The sequence below is a fragment of the Sparassis crispa genome (genome assembly GCF_003851025.1).
Source record: "Sparassis crispa DNA, contig_000011F, whole genome shotgun sequence".
In the NCBI taxonomy this organism is placed as follows: domain Eukaryota; kingdom Fungi; phylum Basidiomycota; class Agaricomycetes; order Polyporales; family Sparassidaceae; genus Sparassis; species Sparassis crispa.
Genome location: NW_020939757.1, coordinates 515,353 through 537,466, shown reverse-complemented (window position 1 = coordinate 537,466; position 22,114 = coordinate 515,353). Strand labels below are relative to the sequence as shown.

At 50.7% G+C, this 22,114-nt stretch overlaps 9 protein-coding genes across 9 annotated transcripts; 6 read left to right on the top strand and 3 right to left on the bottom strand.

Moving 5' to 3' along the window:
* Positions 1-934: 934 nt before the first annotated feature.
* On the top strand, positions 935-4,628 carry SCP_1101760 (hypothetical protein; the record flags this gene model as incomplete). The annotated part of the gene is made up of 6 exons (XM_027762611.1): positions 935-958; positions 1,019-1,585; positions 1,633-1,774; positions 1,824-1,841; positions 4,104-4,157; positions 4,210-4,628. The coding sequence occupies 6 exons, from the start codon at positions 935-937 to the stop codon at positions 4,626-4,628; spliced, it is 1,224 nt and encodes a 407-aa protein (XP_027618412.1).
* Positions 4,629-4,693: 65 nt separating this feature from the next.
* On the bottom strand, positions 4,694-6,764 carry SCP_1101750 (hypothetical protein; the record flags this gene model as incomplete). Its single annotated transcript, XM_027762610.1, has 5 exons — positions 4,694-5,002; positions 5,060-6,458; positions 6,518-6,574; positions 6,634-6,695; positions 6,747-6,764. The coding sequence occupies 5 exons, from the start codon at positions 6,762-6,764 to the stop codon at positions 4,694-4,696; spliced, it is 1,845 nt and encodes a 614-aa protein (XP_027618411.1).
* A 638-nt stretch (positions 6,765-7,402) lies between these two features.
* SCP_1101740 (hypothetical protein) lies at positions 7,403-8,674 on the top strand (the record flags this gene model as incomplete). The annotated part of the gene is made up of 7 exons (XM_027762609.1): positions 7,403-7,663; positions 7,722-7,816; positions 7,879-8,056; positions 8,117-8,250; positions 8,308-8,335; positions 8,392-8,463; positions 8,519-8,674. 7 exons carry the CDS (start codon positions 7,403-7,405, stop codon positions 8,672-8,674), a joined length of 924 nt encoding a protein of 307 aa, XP_027618410.1.
* A 992-nt stretch (positions 8,675-9,666) lies between these two features.
* SCP_1101730 (hypothetical protein) lies at positions 9,667-10,193 on the top strand (the record flags this gene model as incomplete). Its single annotated transcript, XM_027762608.1, has 2 exons — positions 9,667-9,999; positions 10,065-10,193. The coding sequence occupies 2 exons, from the start codon at positions 9,667-9,669 to the stop codon at positions 10,191-10,193; spliced, it is 462 nt and encodes a 153-aa protein (XP_027618409.1).
* A 156-nt stretch (positions 10,194-10,349) lies between these two features.
* Positions 10,350-10,586, bottom strand: SCP_1101720 (hypothetical protein; the record flags this gene model as incomplete). The annotated part of the gene is made up of 1 exon (XM_027762607.1): positions 10,350-10,586. The coding sequence occupies one exon, from the start codon at positions 10,584-10,586 to the stop codon at positions 10,350-10,352; it is 237 nt and encodes a 78-aa protein (XP_027618408.1).
* Positions 10,587-11,288: 702 nt separating this feature from the next.
* SCP_1101710 (hypothetical protein) lies at positions 11,289-12,710 on the bottom strand (the record flags this gene model as incomplete). Its single annotated transcript, XM_027762606.1, has 4 exons — positions 11,289-11,324; positions 11,394-11,415; positions 12,505-12,637; positions 12,698-12,710. 4 exons carry the CDS (start codon positions 12,708-12,710, stop codon positions 11,289-11,291), a joined length of 204 nt encoding a protein of 67 aa, XP_027618407.1.
* A 3,912-nt stretch (positions 12,711-16,622) lies between these two features.
* On the top strand, positions 16,623-18,098 carry SCP_1101700 (hypothetical protein; the record flags this gene model as incomplete). Its single annotated transcript, XM_027762605.1, has 2 exons — positions 16,623-16,739; positions 16,797-18,098. 2 exons carry the CDS (start codon positions 16,623-16,625, stop codon positions 18,096-18,098), a joined length of 1,419 nt encoding a protein of 472 aa, XP_027618406.1.
* An 890-nt stretch (positions 18,099-18,988) lies between these two features.
* On the top strand, positions 18,989-19,984 carry SCP_1101690 (hypothetical protein; the record flags this gene model as incomplete). Its single annotated transcript, XM_027762604.1, has 4 exons — positions 18,989-19,456; positions 19,508-19,607; positions 19,666-19,710; positions 19,755-19,984. 4 exons carry the CDS (start codon positions 18,989-18,991, stop codon positions 19,982-19,984), a joined length of 843 nt encoding a protein of 280 aa, XP_027618405.1.
* Positions 19,985-20,566: 582 nt separating this feature from the next.
* Positions 20,567-21,237, top strand: SCP_1101680 (hypothetical protein; the record flags this gene model as incomplete). Its single annotated transcript, XM_027762603.1, has 2 exons — positions 20,567-20,957; positions 21,014-21,237. The coding sequence occupies 2 exons, from the start codon at positions 20,567-20,569 to the stop codon at positions 21,235-21,237; spliced, it is 615 nt and encodes a 204-aa protein (XP_027618404.1).
* Positions 21,238-22,114: the final 877 nt, after the last annotated feature.

Genomic DNA, 22,114 nt, shown 5'->3' with positions numbered 1-22,114 from the left:
GTTTAATGCACGTGCCACATGAAACCGACGGACTCGAAAGGTGGATCACAGCCAGTTTTTCGGTAACTGTCCCAGTCCCACGTATGTCACCGATATGACATCTGCCAGTATATGCATCGATCAAGGGAGGATATCTCCATGAAGCATGTCAACGATTTGCTCCGTATTAAGTTCGTAAGTTGTCACATTGCCCTTCATCCCGGATTGCAATTTTTCCGGATTGAAGCCACCTTTTCGATCTTTTGGATACAGCTTGAAGACGCAAGCACGGACATAATTTCGCGCAATCAGGTATTGCTCCGGAATAGTCAACGTCTGCAATGCAAATGGGATATCGCCAATCCAGAGATCATTAGCAAGAGAGAATGATGGGGGACGATTATCTTCATCATCTTCATACAACTCCCCCAAACACTCTCGACAAACATTAACCTTCAACACGTTCTCCCTCTGTGTACAACCTTCCGGGAGAAGCAATAGTCCATCGACCAAATCCCGATTTGCCGGACCGTCCATAGGAACCAGCCGTTGTCTGTTTGGTAATGCAGATACTGATATCAACTCGAAACCGACGGCAACCACCATAAGCCGCCGAGCACAAACACCACACACTCGATGTTCAAGAGCGCTATTTGACGTCGCCTGTCGAAAACAAAACAAAATTTCCTTCAACTCGTCCTTGGTAGGAATCTTCATAAACTCGTCCAATGAATCATCTTCCGTACGCACTTCACCACTGTTGTTATCCTCTAATCGTACCCTCTTTGACCGACATCATTCCAATGCCGCTTGATGCTCCTCTTCCACTCGCTTTCGCTTCTGCATAACCGCCGCATTGATTCGAGATGCAGTTTCCGAGCCCAGATTTTCAACCGCCGCTACTAATCGCGATTTTCTTCGTTTCTCCGCAGATGGAATGTAAGCTTCGAGTCCAATGGCTTCCAGAATCTCGTTCATAGTGAGTTCTTCCATAACGAAGCTAAGTATGATAGTGAGAGATTGACTACAACCACCACAGCCTATGACTAATACCCCATACTATGTAATTGCTCCATATGACGATGTTCCCCTATCCTATCTCTTGAACGAAACTGCCATCATGACTGCTCCCTCTATACAGACCGTACACACATCTACCGTTGACCAGCTCCTCCAACAGCAGGAGAGCTCACTTGCAAAATCTCCTTTTTATCTCGGCAATCCTACTCTTTCGAACCATGTCGACTGGTTCTGCAAGGATCCTTCTAACGATCAACTTATAGTCAAACAGCGAACTCCCGATGATCCTCCCCAATTAGCCGATCTTACATGCATAGGAGAGATTGGCTCCGACCACTACTATATGTTTCCAGGAGGATATAACACTGCGAACGACAAACTCCCCCAGGGTAACACAGAGTTCGAGAGAGTACGCGGCTACTTTCGTCTTCACCCTCCCAGGAAAAAGATAGTACGCGATCTCTGGAAACCCATGCTTGATGGCCTGAAGAAGCTTCAATCCACGGTACCCAATGCACGAGGACCAATCAGATATTCCATCGTTGAAGAAGGTGTGATGTTGAAAATTCGGCATGATTGGTTCGAAGTATGACAATTTCTTCTCGCATTTTTGTACCATCCTCGCTTACACAGTTTCAGTATGTTGTGCAATCTGACGAGGAACAATCGGACAACAACGACAGTCTCTCGCCTTCAGACAAGGTCTCTGAATGCTCCTCCACTACTCACCTCACTGCCGATGAAACAGACAGTGAATCTCGAAAGAGTGTGACAGGTATGTAACCCTATCTTTCAATCACTACCTCATGCTCAAATCCCTCCAGAATTGGACACAGAATTCGGTATGCAAACCTGGAATATGTGTTCTCGATCCGAATGGGCCACTGAACAACTCCAACGCGTACGCAGCGAAGGTCGAATGCGCGGCGTACCACTTCCTGCATTTGACCTTCGTACTGCTCGTCCCATACATCCTAACGACTGTGAAATGTCTTTAAAAGGAGCCCTTGTCAAGATGACGATCAACATCACACGCCAACACACTTGGATGAATGGTCGTGTTGCCGACTCCTTTTTCGCAGACGTAGCTCAGATAACCATACTACTCCCACCCGGTTACGAAGACAAGATAACTTCCTCCGCCAAACAGCGCGGTATGAATCTTCCCGACGACGTATTAGCCATGAAGAAGACCAAAGCTTAATTCCTTTTCGTTTCGTCGCCACTGACGATGTATTGTATTTGTTCCATACGCTGTAAAGTACCATAAAAACTCCCAAAAAAAGAAGGAAAATAAATTAAAGGCAAACTTCGGTTTGTCGCTTATATTATAGGTTGATACACCTAAGTCTTTTCCATCTCATTATCGCGAGGTAAGTGCGTGCTGGTATGCACGCGCTTTTCGAGTTATATTTAGTGTCTAGAAGTTCTTCCGACTGTGTAACCTGGTGAGCAACGTTTGACTCGGGTTACATTGCTCGACAACTCTTTGCCGACATGTATTTTTGTTATAACTTGTGTATCAATTTCTATTCTATGTAATCTTCTTTATAGACCTCTACTACCTTTACTTTGATTACAAATTGGTTTAAACATCACTAGTCCTGTGAAACTTACACAATGCTTGCTACCCCGATGTAACTGGTGTAACCTTACATAAAAATTTCCCGCTTTTGCTGATGCAATGAGCAATGGGTCACGGCCTTCGCCGCCAGCGACTTGCACGGAGGGGCGGGTATTCCTTGCATAGGTCTTCTGTCGGGATCCACGCAAGCGCAACACCGCAGAACTTAGCCGCTGTATAGAACGTTGACGAACAGCCTTGGGCACAATGCGCCGCGCCTGAGCTCAATCCTCATGGGTGGGTTTTTGCTTCTAACATCTTCATAATGTGCTCAGACCTCCAGCAAACTGCTTGAGTTCGACCCCTGGGCATGAGTCACCGTGAGAGAACACAAGATACATGCAGATCCAAGGAGCCCCGAGCCATGCCAGCATCAGAAGCAGACACTACATCACAGCCAAGCAACGTGAGAAACAAGATACGACAGGAGGCCAGCCCACGAGCACTCAGAGCCTTGCATGAGCGGAGCCACCATGCGAGAGACAGGGTGAGATGAGTTTGATGGCGGTGTCGCTTGAACGAGAAAAACCTTTGTAGGTTGAAAATTGGAACGCAAACCCTGATGGTACGTAAAAGTTAGAACGTACAGCACGAACCGGCAACAACGGCGAGAACTAATGTTGAAGGGGAAAGAGGTGCACCGGGCAACGGCAAGAGATGTTGTGGATTTGCAGCTGTACAGTTGCCGGAAGTAGCCGAGAGTTCAATGCAAGCTGAGGCAGAAAGAACCAGAAAACTTTGGAGCATTGTATAGTAATCGCAAGGAAGTCCGAAAGCAAATGTAACGAGAGTGCGAGTCCCTTAGAAGGTGCTAAAATCTGGCACTTCGATCGGAATGTGTGACATTATTTGTTATGTTGTAACATGATCATAATCTTCTTGTACTTCGACTACAATCTAGTTACAATGGATAAAATTCTTGGGTCACTCAAAATAGATAAAATCTGGCGGCGCTTTTTGTGACGGTTCGTCCGTCGGTAATCGATGCACACTGGAATCAACTCAGCACTGCCACGTCACAAATATGCATGTCTTTTAATCCTCATGTTGTACTCTCAATTGATGTGTTTGTTGCGAACGAATCTCAGTCATCTTCGCGTGCTATCTCCGTGTTCGCTAGATGTGATTCCTGGATAACTACTTCCAGTGCCACGACTAATTCACTGAGGGCAGCACTCACCGGATATATATGATCTCGCGAAGCTCCACACCTTGAGTGTATTTGTTGACTAAATCAGGTTCGACGGATTCCGTCCTACGATTCCAGTACGGTTCCGTCCTATACGCCTAGATTCCGATCGATTCGATCGTCAAGTCACAGTGACTGCCAGGTCAGCAAGTTCACGCTGTTCAAAGCAGTGCGGTCAGCTTGCGACATCATGAGTCCTGAGGCCTGAGGGGTCGCACTCTGACTTGTCATCACGTAGATTACCGTCGACTGTCTCATATCATCGTGATTCGGATGCTCGAGCTCGCTCAGGTATCGTGGGCGCATTGCGACGCCTGGAACAAGATCCTTCAGACCGCTTCATAGGTAAGTTATGCTGGCACTTCGTTGTTGCAGACCAAAACCCGATACTCTCCAGGCCATATAGGGCGCCAGCCACTCCTCGACATCGTATTTGACGAATACCCAAATTCTGGACCCTTTCCCACCGTTCCAGCTTTCCACGACTATTTTTCCAATCTGCCCTTTGAATTCAACGCTTCCATGCCGCACCCTTTCCGCTCGAAGCTCATCGACGATGTACCTATTGTATTCACGCATTCGGATCTCCATCCGAGCAACGTCATCGTATCGGCAGAGGGCGACGGAGCTCCTCGAGTCGTCGCCATCATCGACTGGCACCAGTCTGGCTGGTATCCAAGCTACTGGGAATACTGCAAAGCTCGATTAACTGCGGAAGTCGGCAGCGAATGGGAGACAGGATATTTGTGGCGGATTCTGCAGCCAACAGAGCAATGGGAAGACTGGAACTATTTTTGCCTCAAGCTTGGTGTATGAACTTCCCTTCGAATACAAATCATACATATCTCGTACAGTGCGCACCAACAGCACCTGAGTCATAACTACCCATCCGCGTCCCGCCATTCCTCGATATTCTGCAGATTCTCCCACTTGCTCCTATCGACCCTCGGGTCAAATGCTATCCTTGCGCTCGAGTGACCTGCCGTCGCCAGAAACCTAAGTTCCACATACCGCAATCTCGGGCATCGCTCACGAAGAATGGGCGAGACTGCACCAATCATCGACTTCAGCAGCTCTTGCCGCCTGGGGCCACAGCCTGCGATGGCACCAGAGGAATAGTCTTCGGTGGGGATGCTGAGATACTCCATGTTTGGCGAAAGCGGAAGCGCTCTCAACGCAGACAACGCACTCTGCGAATCCAGGACCGAACATCAATGATCGCCAAGCAAGTTAACAGAAGAGCTCACCAGCAAGTCGTCGTGACCCCGACCGGGGATGCCGTCTAGCTTTAACGCCCGCAAGTTGGGCAAGTTGCACAGTTGCTCAAGCAACTGCTTCGTGTAGCCCACAACGTGGATCTCCAAGGATACGACTTGCCGGAAGACCTCCCGCAGTTCTCCGAACCTCGCAAGCGCTTCGCTCTCCTCTAACACAATCATGTCTCGCCAGTCCCTGATGACGAGGTGACGCAACGCCGGCTGGTCCTCCGCGAATAACTTCGCGCCGCTCCACGAGCCGCGGAAGAACTTTAAAGAGGGCAAGGTGCACGCGAAGGGAGGCAACGGCAGTAATAGCAAGCCAGCGTATACGTTAATGAGAGAAAGCCGGGTGAGGGAGGAACAATGAGATGCGAGGAAGGGCCGCCAGTCGCATCGAGAACAGAATGGCTCAAAGATGATCTCTAAGGAGCGGAGAACAAGAAAACTTTGCGCCGCACTAAGGCGTTCGAGGATGATCGCTTCGAATAGGTAGTTATGAATCTGATAAGTCGCGAAGTCGGTATGCTCCATGTGCGGTAATGGAAGATATGTAGTCACTAGAGAGCTGCAAGAGTCGACGGTCACCGAAAGGTGGCGTACAGGAATCGGCGCGACAACGATCTTTCCACCACGGACAGAGCTGTCCAAACTCTGCTCTGCTTCCCAGAGGGAACAGGCATTGAAGTGGATCGACAGCCATACAGGGAGCCCCGGTTGTGAAAGAGCGCGTAAGTGGGAAGGCCTGAGTGCGATGCGTGCCAGCTCGACATGCTGAAGCTTGGGAAGACTTGGCAAGAGACTACTAAAGAAAGCACCGAGAATGAGCTCTTCCTTCTCCGAGTCTTGACAGTCATCGTGGAGAAAGAGTGGTCGCAGATAGCGCGGGACGACGTGACACGTCTTTACACCTCGGGCTATTCTCTCCTGGTTCACAAAGGCCAATCTCTCCATAGTCCTTGCGTGGCTGTCCGGATCGAGTGCCCGAGTTCGTCTCTCAGAGCCATTCCAGGAAACACATGTTGCAGGGAACACAAATGAAGCAAAGAGAAAGGGCTGAACTAACTGACGGAATGCCTGGCAGGTCAAAGTTAGGTTCTGCCACGTCGTCATTAAATTTGGCTTGTTCTCGAGAGCGTCTCCTTGCAACGCAGAAAATATCGCCGACCAGACTTCTGGAGGGAATAGAGTACACGCGCGTCTTGAAGGGGGTGAATCAGATGGGCGGTCATCATATACCGGAGGGGACACATTGACACGTTCAGTCAGAGCTTGTGTTGAAACAACCACCTTGGATGGTTCAGCAATGCACTGGCGATCATCAGGATCACCTGTGGACTTGAGACGGAAGCTTCTTGGCCTATGAGAGATATACGACCCCACCTTCTTGCTACAAGATTAATGTATTCAAAAAGACAATTTCAAACTAAGATATCAACGCTGACGTACCTATGGCACGCCACGAATCGTACGAACCTTGAGCAAGCCATCTTGAATGATCCGTGACTAGGATAAAAGATATCGTCAGACGGATGATAGTCACGATCAATCAAGTGGCAACTTACCACCTGAGCTCGACCTCTCGGCCTTCGAACGGAACATGCTGAATGGGTGCTTGCCTCTCGACCTTTGAAAAAATGACAGTGCGTTGGTGAGAGCGACTGCGGGAGCTGCCTACCTCGGAATGCCATGCCATGGCAGCAGGAAAAGCCTTCGACATCGGTATCTCACTCCATACCTTAAGTCCTCTTGAGAGGGATCGTAGGGGTTAATTGGTGAGAATCGAAGCTCGAGGAAATTATGGACGGCCTCCGCTGAACCAGTTCAAAACTGGGGATGTACATTATGGAAATGGTCGTGTGTAAAACCTTTACTTCGCGTCTACAGAAGCAAGCTCAGTCGCTTCTACAACTGAATGAACGGTTACACACGTGCTTTGGGGCCGATCCTACGGCGGATGGGCATGCCCCGCAAATTCCGAGATGCAGACTACCTAGCCACACAAAATCGTAAGATCAAGCACCAAAAGACAGCTGTATCCACTGAAGCGACATACCATCTACAGTCGGGAGTCCCGCGTCATCCAATGACATTTCCAGATCATCGTCGTTGGATTACTGAACGCCGTTCGGTAAAAGCTCGGTGTTTTTCCACTTCGTTATAGACATCGTCTGGATCAGCTGAAGGGTGTTATCACCGCCAGGAGCAAGTCAGCAGATTGCGGCGCGGTCAGCCGTGCAAGATTGACATACCCATAAGGCAGCGGACGACATCGCTGTGGGCCTCTCGCACTTGGTCAGAACCACCAACACACGTTGAGGATTCCCAGCAGCCATGTCATTTGCACCAAACAGAGGCCTAGGTGTCCCCATCGCAGAATTCAACGCCGCTCCAAAATCTCCGCGGGTAGTTGTAACTGGAGGATCAGGCAAACTTGGCCGCTCAACTGTCCTTGACTTGGTCGCTCATGGCTGGAATGTGGTGAATTTTGACAAGGCGGCACCGCCGAAGGATGGGCATCAAGAGGTGGTCTTCGTGCGCGTCGATCTGGAGGACATGGGGCAAGTAATGGAGAACTTGGTGGAGGTGGACTCGGTGCGTACGCATACTCAGCATGAGGAGCTCGAAGCTAGAACTCTCCAATGCGGTGTAGCGATACAGAGGTGTTGATGCCATCGTGCACCTAGCAGCTCTCCCGGCAGCGGGTTTAGAAGCCTCATCCCACCAATTCCGGCTAAATACCATGGCGTACGTGCCAAGTCGATAGTCCTCGATCTGCATCCTTCGTTCATCTGGAATTGCTATCTCAGGACATACAACATCCTTGAGGCCTCGCGGAAGCTTGGGATCAAGAATCTAGTGCTTGCGTCGTCTGAGACGCTCATCGGGCTGCCACTTGATCCCTGGCTTCCGGAATATATCCCGATGGACGAAAACTCCGAGCGGAGACCAGAAAGTGCATACTCCCTGAGTAAGCTCGTCGGAGAGGTGGGTGAATCGTCGAATCTTGACCCTTGAGCTATAACGGTGTGCGGTCTTCGTTCGTAGGTCATGGCAGACCAGTATTGTCGCTGGGATCCCACGACAAAAATCATCAGCCTCCGATTCTCGAACGTCCTTTTGCCCGAGGATTATGCCAGATTTGAATCCTGGCAGAACAACCCGAAGGTGAGGCGATGGAAGTGAGTCTATAACAGCTTTCGAAGACTTGTAAGGTGGCACACTGACCTTTCCTCCAGCTTGTGGGGATACATTGATGCTCGTGATGTGCGTACTTCGTCACCGCTCTTTCTGTTCACCGATTGATCAGTCTATGTTCCTAGGGCGCCCAAGGTATTCGCAAGTCGCTCGAGTACAAAACTACTGGACACCATCAGTACATCATTGCAAACAATGTCTGCACCACCTTTCCATTGGTTGTTTTCTACTGAGCTGAGCTAATGTACACAGAACACGGTCATGCGCGAGCCAAACAGCGAGCTCCTCGCAAAGGAATTCCCCGGTGTCCCTTACAAATCCACGCCAGGCCATAACGACACGTTGTTGAGCATCGAGAAGGCCAAGCGGGAGCTCGGATACGCACCCCAATTCGACTGGAAGCCGTGAAGACTGCAGTGGCGATAGCGGCGTTGTCCGGTCATCGTAACCTGTATCTCTGTAAACTTAGCAGGAATTTAGAGCATTTTCTTGGAGCGCACTGGATGATATGACGCGTGGAGCAGTTACGAGAGACAGCTGCAATTTTATAACGCCAATTCATGGAGCTTCTGTAAGGACGCTTTAGAAATTAGAGACCTTCAGTAGACAACCTACAATCCCTAACCACGCAATCGCACGTACATAGCCAGTGGCCCACTGGCTATGTACGGACTCGCCGAGAGCTTTCTGGAGAATTGTTAGCCTCTGATATTACTGTCGCAACACGATGGGGGATGAGAGACTGATCGCTTGCACAGACAGCAGCAAAATTCAGCAGAAAGAACGTGTGAATCCCTGAAGAAAATGAGGTGCATCATAGCGGAATCCAGTGTACGGGCGCTAATATTGTTATGAGGAAGCTTCCCGGCGCTTATAAGTACTACTGATCTACCTACCATAGCGAATTTTGGGACGAACGGTTTCTCTGTTCCCTAGTTTTTCAGGTATGACCTGCACCCTTACCTTTCCAGTCGTAATAGTAACGGCTCATATCCGATCTCTGATGAAAGAGATTTTTGGAATTTAAGCTGTCGGGTAGTATCGCTCCTCCCGTGAACTCGATTGCAAGGTATGTCGTATTCATACGGATTGACTGCATTATTTCTAAGTGCTTATGGCGTCCCGTACGCCGTGGTTTGCACCCTGTTGGCGCCGAGGCCAGCATTGTAGTTAAAAGGCAGTCGTGCTGCATGGCGGAACAAGCGGTACCAAGATAATAGTGCAATATGCGTAGGCAAGGCGGCGCGATCGCCCATTGAAAGTAATCCAAGCATATCTCGTGGTCCCTGTCCACCAAGTAAGTATCAGACTGCGGTGCATCAAGGTTCTGCGACATTTATTAATAACCCCGGTAGACAGTAGCTTGAACTGCGCTTCTTCCCTCTATCTTTCATACCGTCATGACTCGCGATGTCTACCTCATAAGCTACGACTCTCCTCTCTTCCCTGCACACTGGAGCCTCTGGGTTCCTCTCGCGACCGAACCGACCCTCGGTAAGCGAATCCATGTTGCGGGCGATGTTTTCACGGGCTTCGTCCATGAGTTTGCCCGGCAGTACAGTATAGCAAGCACTGCGCGCAAACATACTCTCGTGTTCCTCGCGCAAGTCCAGGATATACACGTCGGCGACGTAATCGACCGAGAGGGTTGCGATAACGAGCCTGTCGATGATATCGAGCGCGCGGCGCTGAGCGTGCCCGCTCCAGGAAAGAGCCTGAATGTGGCTGGTGCGGTATGTATTGCTTCTCGTGATTTGAAACCATGTGCTAAGGGCGATTTTCGTTCGTATATGAGTAGGAGCGGAGGAACAAAGTACACATCCTGAACTGCCAGACGTGGATGTTTCAATTCATCGAGGCCCTTATTGCTGCCGATATACTCCCAGAATCGGCACTGGAGGTGCCGAAGAAGGCACCGAGGAATTGACAACTCGTGTGATGTTGTGAAGTGTTCGTCGAATACGTTGTCACAGTTGTGTCTTTGGTACAGGTGATCAATCGCATTACAGGCAGTCGGTATGTAATTATGCACAAGTAGAACACAGGCTTTTCCTCAGGGACCGAAATGGCGGGACAGACCTAATTACTCATCCAGCCCGACTGGAACGTCTTCCTCCTGCAGATGAATGGAGGAGCAGCCAGACTTCTCATCTGCATCCTCCACCTCCACGTGGCCACCGGATTTCGTCCCGAGAAGCATGTCCTCCTCTTTCCACTTCAACTTGTTCCAGTCATCGTCCCTTGGCTTCGCCTCGTGCACATCTCGGGCAGACGGGGGGCCACCGCTCTCGTCGCTGCTGTTGGTGAATAAATATGGCATGATTGCTTTGTTCGAACTATGAGGAGCCCCGGGATGGTGCTGATTCTCGTGCAGTTTGAGAGCGCTTCCGGTGCAGTACCAGCTATCGCACAACGAGCAGAGATAGTACATCTCCCTATGGGCAGTCTGCTTATGGCACTGCAAGGGCCACTTGTGCTTGAATACCATCCCGCACTTCTAGCATGCGTGTTGGGTCCCGGGCTGCACCACACGCGAACACGGAAGACGGTGTCAGTGCCGTATGCATGGCGAACGGGAGCTCACTTTGGTGTTAGGCTGTGCCTTTGCGGAATCCAAGACGAACGCGAAGAGGCGAGAGGACGGAATAATGACAAGGGGTAGGACGAAGGAACATGACCGAAAGAAAGTGACAGTAGATGTTGAAGGGCGCACCATCCAATGGCCTTATAACTCAATAAAAGAGGTCACGCACACGCATGGCCAAAGACTCCATGATCATTCAATTGGCTCTTCAACGCTGCTCCTTTAGTTCGTCTATTCACCGGATCAACGGCCATGAATAGGCACTGCCACCAAGTTGTTTGTTATAGATTCAAATACGTTGTTCTTTGTGAGGTCTCACTTACCCATTCTGGTCTAATCGTGTCTCATCGTGTCGACACGTACATCTGTTAAGTAACTTAGCCAATGCTGATCCATAAATCCGGGGAGAGAAATAAGGATGGCGCTCGTCGAATGGTTTCACTTCGATTTCGCCTTTAGGAACGCCTGAAGGACCTGGGGGAAGAGAATAACGGAAGTCAGGGCACTGAAGTGACTCGGATGTAGATTGCCACTCACACTTACGTACGAAGGTGTCTCTGGTCTACTATAGGGTAATCTATCATTCTCACGTCTGGAAATACACTTGACTGCCCATGGATATTGGGGAACATCCGTACAATAATGTGGCGAACTGGAATCACCACGGGTACCCAGAGCTGGTATACCTGAGTTCGCTTGCCGGCTGGCAAAGGATCACTGCACGAAAACAAATGAACATCGCCCAGAATCGGCCAGTGTTGATTGAAAACAGTAGCGCATTGTCGCAGATGATAAGAGACGGTTCGGTCGACAAACAGTATCAACAGAGACAGACCATTGTCAGCTTAAAGGTGCCCAGAGAAATTTCTAAGAATTCCAGAATCCATTCCGCTATCATGATGGTGCACAGTGATTGACCAGTGCGAATGTATGGAGACAGACTAGCAGTCGAAGAATGGGCCAAATTTGAGACCGCAATAGTACTGACCCATATGTTGCGATCAGCTCAACCCCAGAAACATAGCTGGTCAGGACGAGCTAACTTGGCAATAAAGGTTTCACCACACATAGATTTAGCAGACCTCCGAGTCGAACGTCGAAACAGTCGAGTCAGAGAAGGCAGGCAAGACCTCAGGCTGCATTCAGGGCGGGCCGAGCTTCCCGGATAGGTGCTCAGAAGTTGGGTTTCGAATTACTCTGCCGGATCTTCAAGCTTCAAGTTGGAATATACTGCTTAAAGGCTTCTCAAAAAAGACGAGACAAAAGCGGAAGAAACACAAAATAATGATACAAACCGATATAGTGCCAGATGGTACAGAATGAAGGCCCAGACACATTCGGGGAGTGATACAGTGGACGAATCACTGAGACACTGGGCGGAAGCAGTGAGTACCAGAGACTAGAATGAATGGGGTGCTAGCTCGTGGATGAATGTGGTCAGGCAGGGGCAACGGAAGTCATTTGCCGCAATGACAAGTAAGGAGTTGCATGCGCTGTAAGCTCGCGAAGGAGAGCGAAGGATGGAAATGATGGAAAAGGGGAGAGAGCGCCAGAGTGATCGACTCAAAGCCTCCACACGTAGATGACAGCGAGTACGACCACGAGGATCACGACAGCGAGAACCGCGGGCGCAAGGATGCAGCGCTTCGCTCACTTGACCTCCGTCTGTCTCATCACTTGGATAAGCTCCTGCCTCTCCGCCTCCGTCTTCCAGCTCTCCCAGTGGTCAGGCACGCGGAGCCGGGAGTTCAGTCTGAGGCCTCCGGCAAGCCAGAAGATTCGGAAGACTGCAAGAAAGGAACAGAGTCAGCAAAGTGCTTTCACTAAATTACTCACAGACAACTCACCAAAACCGTACATGTCCTGCGCGAGCGCTCGCCCACGCGAGTGTACGCGGGTGGGTTCTCGGCAGATGCATATGGCGGCGGATCGTCATCGCAAGACCCGCAGTACATCGTCGTGCCGGCTATCGCGTGTGTCCGTTCTCGGTGAGGAATTAATGACGCCTTTGAAAGAAATCGTCAACAGAGTCTGTGCCCTCTTCTTCGCTGGCAGCCTGGTGCGAACCTCGTGGACCGGCGCTGGGAAGAGAGGGAAGCTTGGTACCGAAGGATATACGAGGCGCAGTCTCGGAGATGACTTGAGCTTCTACGTCTGTGGCTGGTGCTGCCCTCCTCCGGCAAGCGGAGACGTTGAGAATGCGGAGGACATTTAGGCGAATGCGAATGGAGACTGAGGTTTTTTGGCAGGGAGTTCACGTCGATACTAAGGAGCGGTAATTTACTGGGTCCATGGCGATAATCCTAGGTGATTATACAGTCTGTTGTCAGTGGAAAAATTCCGAAGGAAGCGCGAATTGCTCGTCAACGTTTCAACGAATATTGCTGGTGGAAATATTCGACTACGACCAAATAAACCAAAACGTGGTCTTACAACGACCATATTCGCATGATAAATGCGTCCACCTCGCCGCTTCGACTTGGACGCCAAGTATCCTGGAACTCAAGTAGAATGTATGTTTCTTGTCGGTGTCAGGAAGTGTATACGAACTCATCTGATGTGGCGGCGATATTTACCTAGCCCTTACGCAACCTGCCGCAAGTAGTTCGCGCTAGCATGGACAATCAGTGTAGGAATTTGTCTCTTTGTGGCACTAGACGAACATCCTGACTCACTCGGTGCTCGTTCCATCACTGGCCTCTGTCGGACGGCTCGAATTTCCGGCGGAGTTGCACGATCGTATCATCGATCACCTTTGGAACGACCGCAGCGCACTGCCACGTGTATGCGCACTGGCATACCGTGGATTTCTCCCAGCCACGCGACTCCACCTGTTCAACCATGTCTATCTCAGCGATAATTTGGGCATAAGCAGCCTTGTACACTTATGTGACAGCTCCCTTCCCTCTCTCGTCAGCGTGGCGCAGTACATTCGCAGCTTATCAGTACATTGTCTGTTCCGATTTAACCATGAATACCGATTACCTTCCACTCTGGCGAGGCGAGAGAACGTCGAATCTCTCTACGTCTCCGGTATGCAGGAAGAGAACGATGGGACAGGCACAGCTTCTTTGTCCATGCTGTTTCCTAAAGTGAAGTCTCTCGATGTCCAACTATGGAACACCCGGTTCGCCGAAGTTGTATCTTGCGCGTTCCCGAAGTTGTCCAGCATTTCACTCCAGGGGTCTTTATGGGGATGAGGAGAGAAATCTGAGCAGAATTTCTCATTTGTACTTGAAGAATCCCGACGCTATATCATAGATCCGTGTTGTTCAGAGGTAAGGACAGGAGACTCGCGTGATAACAGTGGCCCTTTCCTTGAACTTGTACGCTAATGACCGGAAGCACCTATCGTATTTTGTTGTGGACCTGTGTCTTTAGTTGGCACCACACGTTGACCACTGTACAACGGTGCTGACAGTGAGTTCTGCGACACAAACGTGAGGTTGCGACAATCTTTGCCAATGGTCAGAGCAAGAGAACTGGGAGTTTGGGACGGCGTGCCAAACCCTCTTGATCTCGGACGCTTGTAGACAAAAATAAGCAAAGGGGTGCTATAGCATACAACTGAGCAATTTTGTCAATTTTGTGAGACCACAGAAGGCCCGGGATTTGAGTATGTGTATCTCCCAGCCAAATTACCTAAAGATACTCATCTAGGTGAGTACGTAGCGGTTCTCGGGCGAAATCGGCGTGTCCCATGAAGAATAGAGATATATCGCGACTTAGCTTTCATGGGACACGCACTTTTTGGCTGACGGCCCATCGGGCTGCGTGTCCCAAGTCAATTTCGATTCCGAGGCTTCATGGGACACGCAGCCCGATATGGAAGGTCTCCGGGAACATATCACATCTATTCGCCTAGCGACACGAGGGAGTTCCGAATCGACGTGGGCGCGGCTCGCGCTGCCCGTCGGCTAGATGGCGCGCACGCTCCGGCCATCAATTCCGTCGCTCCGCCCCTGCCGCTCACCGCGGGGCGCGCTCTACGACCCAGGGTGCGCGCCAGTGCGTGTCCCGGGACACGCATTACGTAAGCGATAAGCCCCGATCGGGCTAGGCTTGCGTGTCCCATGGCTACAAAGCGCTCTGCTTATAGTCTCCCGAAGGCAGATGGTAGACACTCTGCTTCAACCTTCGTGCCTCAGGATATCCGTGTCTGAGCTCTGCTCTACTTTGCTCTGCACTCACTCTGTCTTGTCCTGAAATTTGCTTGAGTATCAACACACACGATAATATACATAGGTGTCTAAGTTCTCTAATCCGTCCGTAGCATATCTGAAAAAGCTTATAGTGCAACCGCAGTTTGTTTCTGGCTTATGCATCTTTGTCATCGACTTGCGAACTTAATTCAAGTAGTATGTCAGTCGCCTTGAGTCGCTGCTATTGCTCGAACGAGTTAAGTATCGAGATGTGTCTCTGTTAATTTCGTGCTGAAATCCTAAGCCACGAGTATTAGACTCCCTTCTGAAACACATCTACTATGCAGTGCGGCCTACGTAGGATGTGAGGACGACCTGCGAGGCTGATCTACCCACGCTAATGTTCCCAGTCGAGCATTGCAATATTCCAAAGTGCTTTGCCGATCGAGCCGCTCTGCAAGGTCAGGGACCACCGGGCGTGTGCAGGGTTCATGAGTCGTCGACGTTTTCCATGGTATTCAAGCACTAGTCAATACACTCAATCAGCTGGGATTCTTGCTCCTCTTGCTTGGCATGCGTTGCTGTACTAGTACGAGGATTGCACAGGCACATGCCTGCGCCTTGCAGGGGTATACAGATAGCTGTATACCCTTCTTACGTATGGCATATGGCACACAGCTATATCTACGCCCTATACCTGCCGTCATTCAATCGCTTCCGTTGCCGCATGTTCGTCCTCTCGTATGGGGCGGATGACACGCGTTGAAGTGCCTCCTACTTGCACTAGTCGCTCTCCCGCTCCCGCGTGGTGCGCAGGACTGTGTACGAAGAACACCTTCTGTCGGCTCCTGATCTCCGGACATTATTGGCTGGCTGGAGGAGGCCATGGTATTAATGACCGTGCGCGGGCTTCCATCCAATGCGACTCGCGAGGGTCGTGAAGGTCAATAATTGCCATTCTGACCACAAGATTACGTTTATACGCCTCCCCTCCGTAGCGTTGACAGACATATCTTACAGCGACTGGTCTCTGAGGTCATTATTCTGTCCGAAAGTTATTGGTCACTGTTGGATGTTGGATACTTTCTGTGATAGATATTTGTCATGCTGGCAAAAGGTGTTCAACGGCCTTACCGGCCTGCCCTACTCCGGTAGGAGAAAATTTTGAACTGCGTATTCACTGGTGCAATGTCCTTACTCCTCGATGATTGCTTCCACAGCTTTCGACTACTCTTCGTTCTCTGTCCGCTGGGCCAGCGCTGACGTCTCGGAGCTTCGTCCAGTCTCGTGCCTCTTCATGACTGTTGTATTGCCATGAAGGTTGTGTTCAAACCCTGTTTTCAGCGCTATAATGGTTGCGTGAGTCAGTCCTTTCCTGTGAATAGTGATCGCAATTCGCTCTGACGCAAATATGATGGCGGGCCGATGCACCACGGCGCTATGAGCATGACAACTGACTGCCTCAAGTGTTCGCGCCTTAGCTTGTGGCGAGCTTCCTGGTGCGTTTCGGTGACGAAAGGTGCGCAGCGAATCCGGCGAAGTATAAAGGTACTCCGTTCGGTTACCTCAGACAACACATATCTTTTTCGTCACTCGTACACCTTGTTTCGTTCCATCCCATTGCATCATCATGGATCCAGAGTCCACTGAATCCTCGCTCGACCCGATCTCTGATAGTATGCGCACTTTGATCCCATTGTTCGAACGTCTTCCTCGTACGATGTGGCGCATAGAACAAGGACGGTTTGTGAGTAGCCACAGTTCAGTCATGCTCCTTACTCCTCATAAATCTATTCTTTTACAGATGCTGTTAGATTCTCCCGACCTCACATTTAGTGCTACTTTCATCTCTTCCGCCAAGCAGATCAAGGTTCTGAAATGGTGTTTTAATGGAGACATCACAGCCGCTGCGCTGTGGTATATCCTGCAGAGGTGGCCCCCGCAGAATGGCCCCTTGCTTCCGGAGTTGCGCGAGTTGGAGTGGGTAGACGAAAGAGCGGAAACAATTCCTTTAATCTCCAAGTTGCCTGGTTCCCGTCTGCAACGGTTCAGCTTGGCCACATCGCATATCGAGCAAGCAGAAGGTGTGCTTCGCAAGGTGTTGCCGATGTGTCCACAGCTCGAGTTCCTCTCCGTTTGGGCTCACAGCTCGAGAATCATTCCGGGGAAGAGGAAGGATTTTCTGGGGTCCATTTTCCCTGTGGGGAAAAGGACCGACTTGTCTTCAATTCTTCGGGCGACTATGTCGCTTCGTGTACTGTCACTCATGCCGGGAATTTTGCTCTCCCCAGAAGAAGTCCTTGCGCTTGCAGTCTTGCCGCATCTGACTGAGGCAAGCTTCTTCGTGGGCTCCGACGGTTCCAGCATCCCACGAGATCCGGTGGCGCCAGGTGGTTTTCCCGCATTGAAGAAGCTTGCCTTGTACTCGGATACGCTCACCGAGCACATACCGATTTTCCTCGACCAGGCAGGTGTAATCCATCTCAGCGAGATCATTTTGGGTGTCTGTAACTGCCCTTCTCCCGACTCACTTCATAAGTTTTTCGACTTCCTCGCACATTCCCCATTCAATCACGCCCTGATCAAGTTGAAAGTGGACGTTCTCGGTAATGAGCAAACGGATCCCGCCCATGCAAGTGAACCTGTTGGCGAATTCACCATTACGCCGCGTCAGCTGGAGCCTCTCCTGAGAATGGGGTCGCTCAGCTGTTTGGAGATAGGCGTCAATCACCTTCAGCTGGACGCATCCTTTCTGAAGTGTCTCGCCCTGTCCCTCTCCCACATTCAACGGCTCGTCATCATGCACCACAGAAACCATGTTGATTGCAAGTTCGTCCCGCTCACCGATCTGGTCCCCTTCACAGAACATTGCCCTGACCTCCGTTACATTGGCTTTGACGTTGACAAAGAGACGGAGAACGAGCTGGGCGAGACCTGGAAGTCCAATTCGCGGGTGGAGTGTATCGATTGTGGCATTCACAATACGCAGATGTCAGAGTTCATGCTGCCGAATCTGTCCCGATTGTTCCCCATGGTGAAGAAAGTTGATTGGGTCGTATGGAAGCCTGAGTCCTGCGCCTCACGTCCTGGAATCTGTCATCTTTAGGAAGGTACCGGAGTCGCGGTGCTGCGCAATGATTTGTGCAGATCCAAGTTTTCTATTGATCCATGACATTTATGCTTCTTGGCACGATGTTCTATGACCGTCCTTCACAGTACTGTATACTCGCCTGTATTATTCCCGCGTACTGATTCCGAGGTAGTCACAATATTTACAGCCTCCTATATACTCCTGATTTACTCCCGATTTATAAGGAACTTATCTTGAAATACTGTCCTCGAGCTTACACGTTGAGAGATGCAGAGCGAAATGCCCGCATATGCAAGGACGATGAACTTATCCATGCAGATAAGCTGGACTCCGTCTGGCCATTCGGCTGTAGTTGCTGCCGTTCCCCAAAGGGGGGGACGTACAAATTCATACAAATATGGACCCACAAACTACGCCGGTGAGGGCTTTGGCCGCAACCACCGGCGAGTCTGTCCCCGCAATACGAATTCACCAATTGCTGCTCCACGTACATCTGTCTGAGTGGCTTTTAGCTTTCAAGTTATCACTGCGGTAACCCAGTTCAGGTACCCCATAGAGCCAACGAGGATGGAAGAACAGTGTACGACGGTCTAGTTTCCTTGTTACGTGCCAATCGCTCGAAATCGCTTATCTGATTTCTACGAAGTTACGGCAGGGACATCAATATTTCTTGACCTTCCAGCAGAGTTGATCCATTATATACTCGATTACCTCTGGGACGACCGTTGCACGCTGAGGGCATCCGCTCTGGTGCATCACAGTTTTCCAGCCTCGCGATTCCATCTCTTTCGTAACATCACCCTATCGAGTCGTTCGCGCATGCTCATGCTTGAAGACATGGTACATCTCTGCTGTCCCTGGTTGGCATCGCACCATTTGTCCTTGGAATATCCATACAATTTTCTATGTTCTGGAAGACCTTTCGATTACCCTCAATCCTAGCGAAGTTGAGGAATGTTGAATCCCTCATCGTGGATGATACGTATCAGGTGATCGTACCAGAATACTCTGAGGATTCGGACTCAAGGGACACGTGCACTCTGCCCACCTTGTTCCCGAAAGTGAAATCTATTCGTCTCGTGCCACTCGCGACAACTTCACAACAAATGAAACACGTCCTATCCTTCCTCGGCTCGTTTCGATCATTGTCTAGCATTGTAGTGGAATGCGGCATCGACCTTTGGTACCAAATTAAGGACTCTCCGTCGCTGCCTCTCTCGGAAGACGAAAGAGAGCCTATCACAATTACTTCATCACATCTCAGGACGTCAATTCACTCTGGTATTATAGTCTCTCTATTGCTGAGCAAGCTGTTCGTACCCCGACTTCGAATGCTTCGACTGGAGGGGATTCACCCGCAGCACATGGCTATAGTCAGTGCTGCCTCGCGATATCTTTAACCTGACAGTTGCGCAGAGCCGCAGAGGATGCCTCAGAAGCACCTCCTGCCCATCACTGGGCGCGACGCCCTGCTTGGGACAGTTCCACCAGAAAGTCAGAACGTCCATCAGATTGTTCCAGGGGGTAAGCGTCCATTCTTTTGCGCTCTCCCGTGCTGTTTGACCCTGTGTTATCTTCGCAGAGCTGTACTCTGATATCCTCGCAGCGCGCCATGCGCGTGGTCTGGGTGAGCCCACCCTACCGGCACACTTCCCGCAGGAGCCGCTCCAGGTTCAAACACGGTGATTGACTGCTCCCCGTTCGCGACGCCCACCGCCGTCTGCGACACGCTCACCGGTGCGATGTCCAAGGACGTGCATACCGGACTGGGCCACCCTGGTTCGGGCATGTCCAGTGCGGAGATGCACCACAATGGAAAGCCGCATCGCAAGAGGGACAGGACGGGGACTGGACAGTATGGTGGGGCGGATGATAACCGGGATGTAGACTTGAATTTGTAGGGCGGTGCCCCAGGGTGCAAGCGCATAGTGCGCTGCGGTCGTCCCACAGGTAATCAACGATGTAATCGCAGCTCTGCTGGAATTTTGAGCGGTCAGACGGAGGCTGGGACGACAATGCATGTCGTGCGGGTCAGGATCTTCGTCTGCGTGGCACAAGAAGACGATACTGTACCTCACACTCACCGTCCATTCTACTGCGAACTACTTGCTCTAATGAGCGCAAGACGCAAATAATTTATTGGGCACCATGATTTCAATACACTTGATAATGCGGCGAGAAACATAATATTCTCGAATCTACTTGAATTCGAGCATACTTGTTGCCACAATGCTACTTGCTCAACTTGGCGCGATGATCCCAATATGGTTGTAGGGCCATATTTTGGTTTGTTTGGTCCCGTAGGCGAATATTTCCACCAGCAATATTTCGTTGGCAAGCAACGCACTTCCGGAAGTTTTCCACCCGCAACAGACCGTGTATAAATCACCTCGGATTATCGCCATGGACCTAGCAATTTATCGCCTCAGTCTCGACGTGTTTTCTCGGTCAGAATATCTCCGTCTTCATTCGCACTCGCCGAAATGTCATCGTTGTTGTCGTCGTTTTCCCATGTCTTCACTGGCTGGAGGAGGGCAGCACCAGCCACAGACATAGAGGCTCAAGTCATCTCTGAGACTTCGCCTCGCACATCCGTCGACAACCAGCTTCCCTCTCCTCCCTGTGCCATGGTCCACGAGGCTCGCGCACAAGCTGCCAGCGAAGAAGAGGGCACAGACCCTCTCGACGACTTCTTCGGCGTGGATCACTCCTCGTCGCGAAGGGGTACACACGATAGCCAGCATGACGATGTCACATACTCGGGTTCTTATACCGACTTACCGCCGCCGTATGCATCTGCCGAGAATCCACCTGTGTACACTCGCGTGGATGAGCAGCCTACGCTCGCGCAGTATCTGTTCGTGTACGGCTTTCGTGAGTTGTCTCCGATAAATGTATTGGAAGCATTCAGCTGACTTTGTTTCTTGCAGTCTTCCCAGTCTTTTGGTTTGCAGGAGCCCTTATCCTGATCTCCCCGCTCCGGGCACCTGACGACTGGGAGAGCTGGAAGACAGAGGCGGAGAGGCGGGAGATTATCCAAGTGATGAGACAGACGGAGGTCAAATGGGCGAAGCGCTGCCTCCTTGCACTCGCGGTGCTTGCTGTCATGATCCTTGTGATTGTACTCGCCGTCGTCTATGCGTGGAGACTATGAGTCGACGTTGTGGACCTTCTTTCCCTTCCTTTTCGCCCATCGCTTTCCTTGGCAAGAAGACCATAGTCATCACTCCCTGACTACATTCACCCACCAGCTTGTACCACGTTCATTCCTGTCCCCAGAGCACCACGCGTACGCCTGGCTTCCGCCCAGCATCCGAGCGATCGACCATTCATTGTATCACCACCTGACCGCGTCCGGGCTTTATTTGTTCTGTATCAATTGGCACTGTATCGGATTGTATCATTATCTTTTGACTGTTTATCATTTCCTTCTTACGTGGTCTGAAGCGTGACACCTCGGGAACACGGCACAAAATCTCCAATAACTTATCGAACAAAAATGGGCGAAGACGCGCGCCGCGCAGTGGCAGCACAAGCTGTACGGTTACTGCGACATCGTCGAGGGCGACTTCGCCGCCTAACGTGACCCGGAGGACGCATTCGTACAGCATACAATGTACCCGTTGGTCTCTGACGGCACGCGCGACGACGGACGGACGGGCCCTGCGAAGCTCATCATCGCACTGAGGGGTCATCAATTGTTCAACCCACCGTCAAGCACTAGCGCGCTTGCCTGATATCGGAAGCTGAAGGAGATCTCGCAGACGGAGGTGGAGCCAGTGCGACTGGCACTGAATGTTGGCAATACTTCACCACATACTTTTGTGGAATTTCTCCGGGAACCGCGACAGTTCAAAGCTTTATGTGGTCTTGTAAAAATACATCAGCACATCTCCCAATCGACAAATTGTGTTACAATAATAATCCACCACATGAGTGCTGACTAGATTCCCCCGGAAGAATTTGAGTACTCGAACGACAAGTCGGACACTGTGAGCATAAATTCACCAGTGCTAAGCTTTACTTTCCGC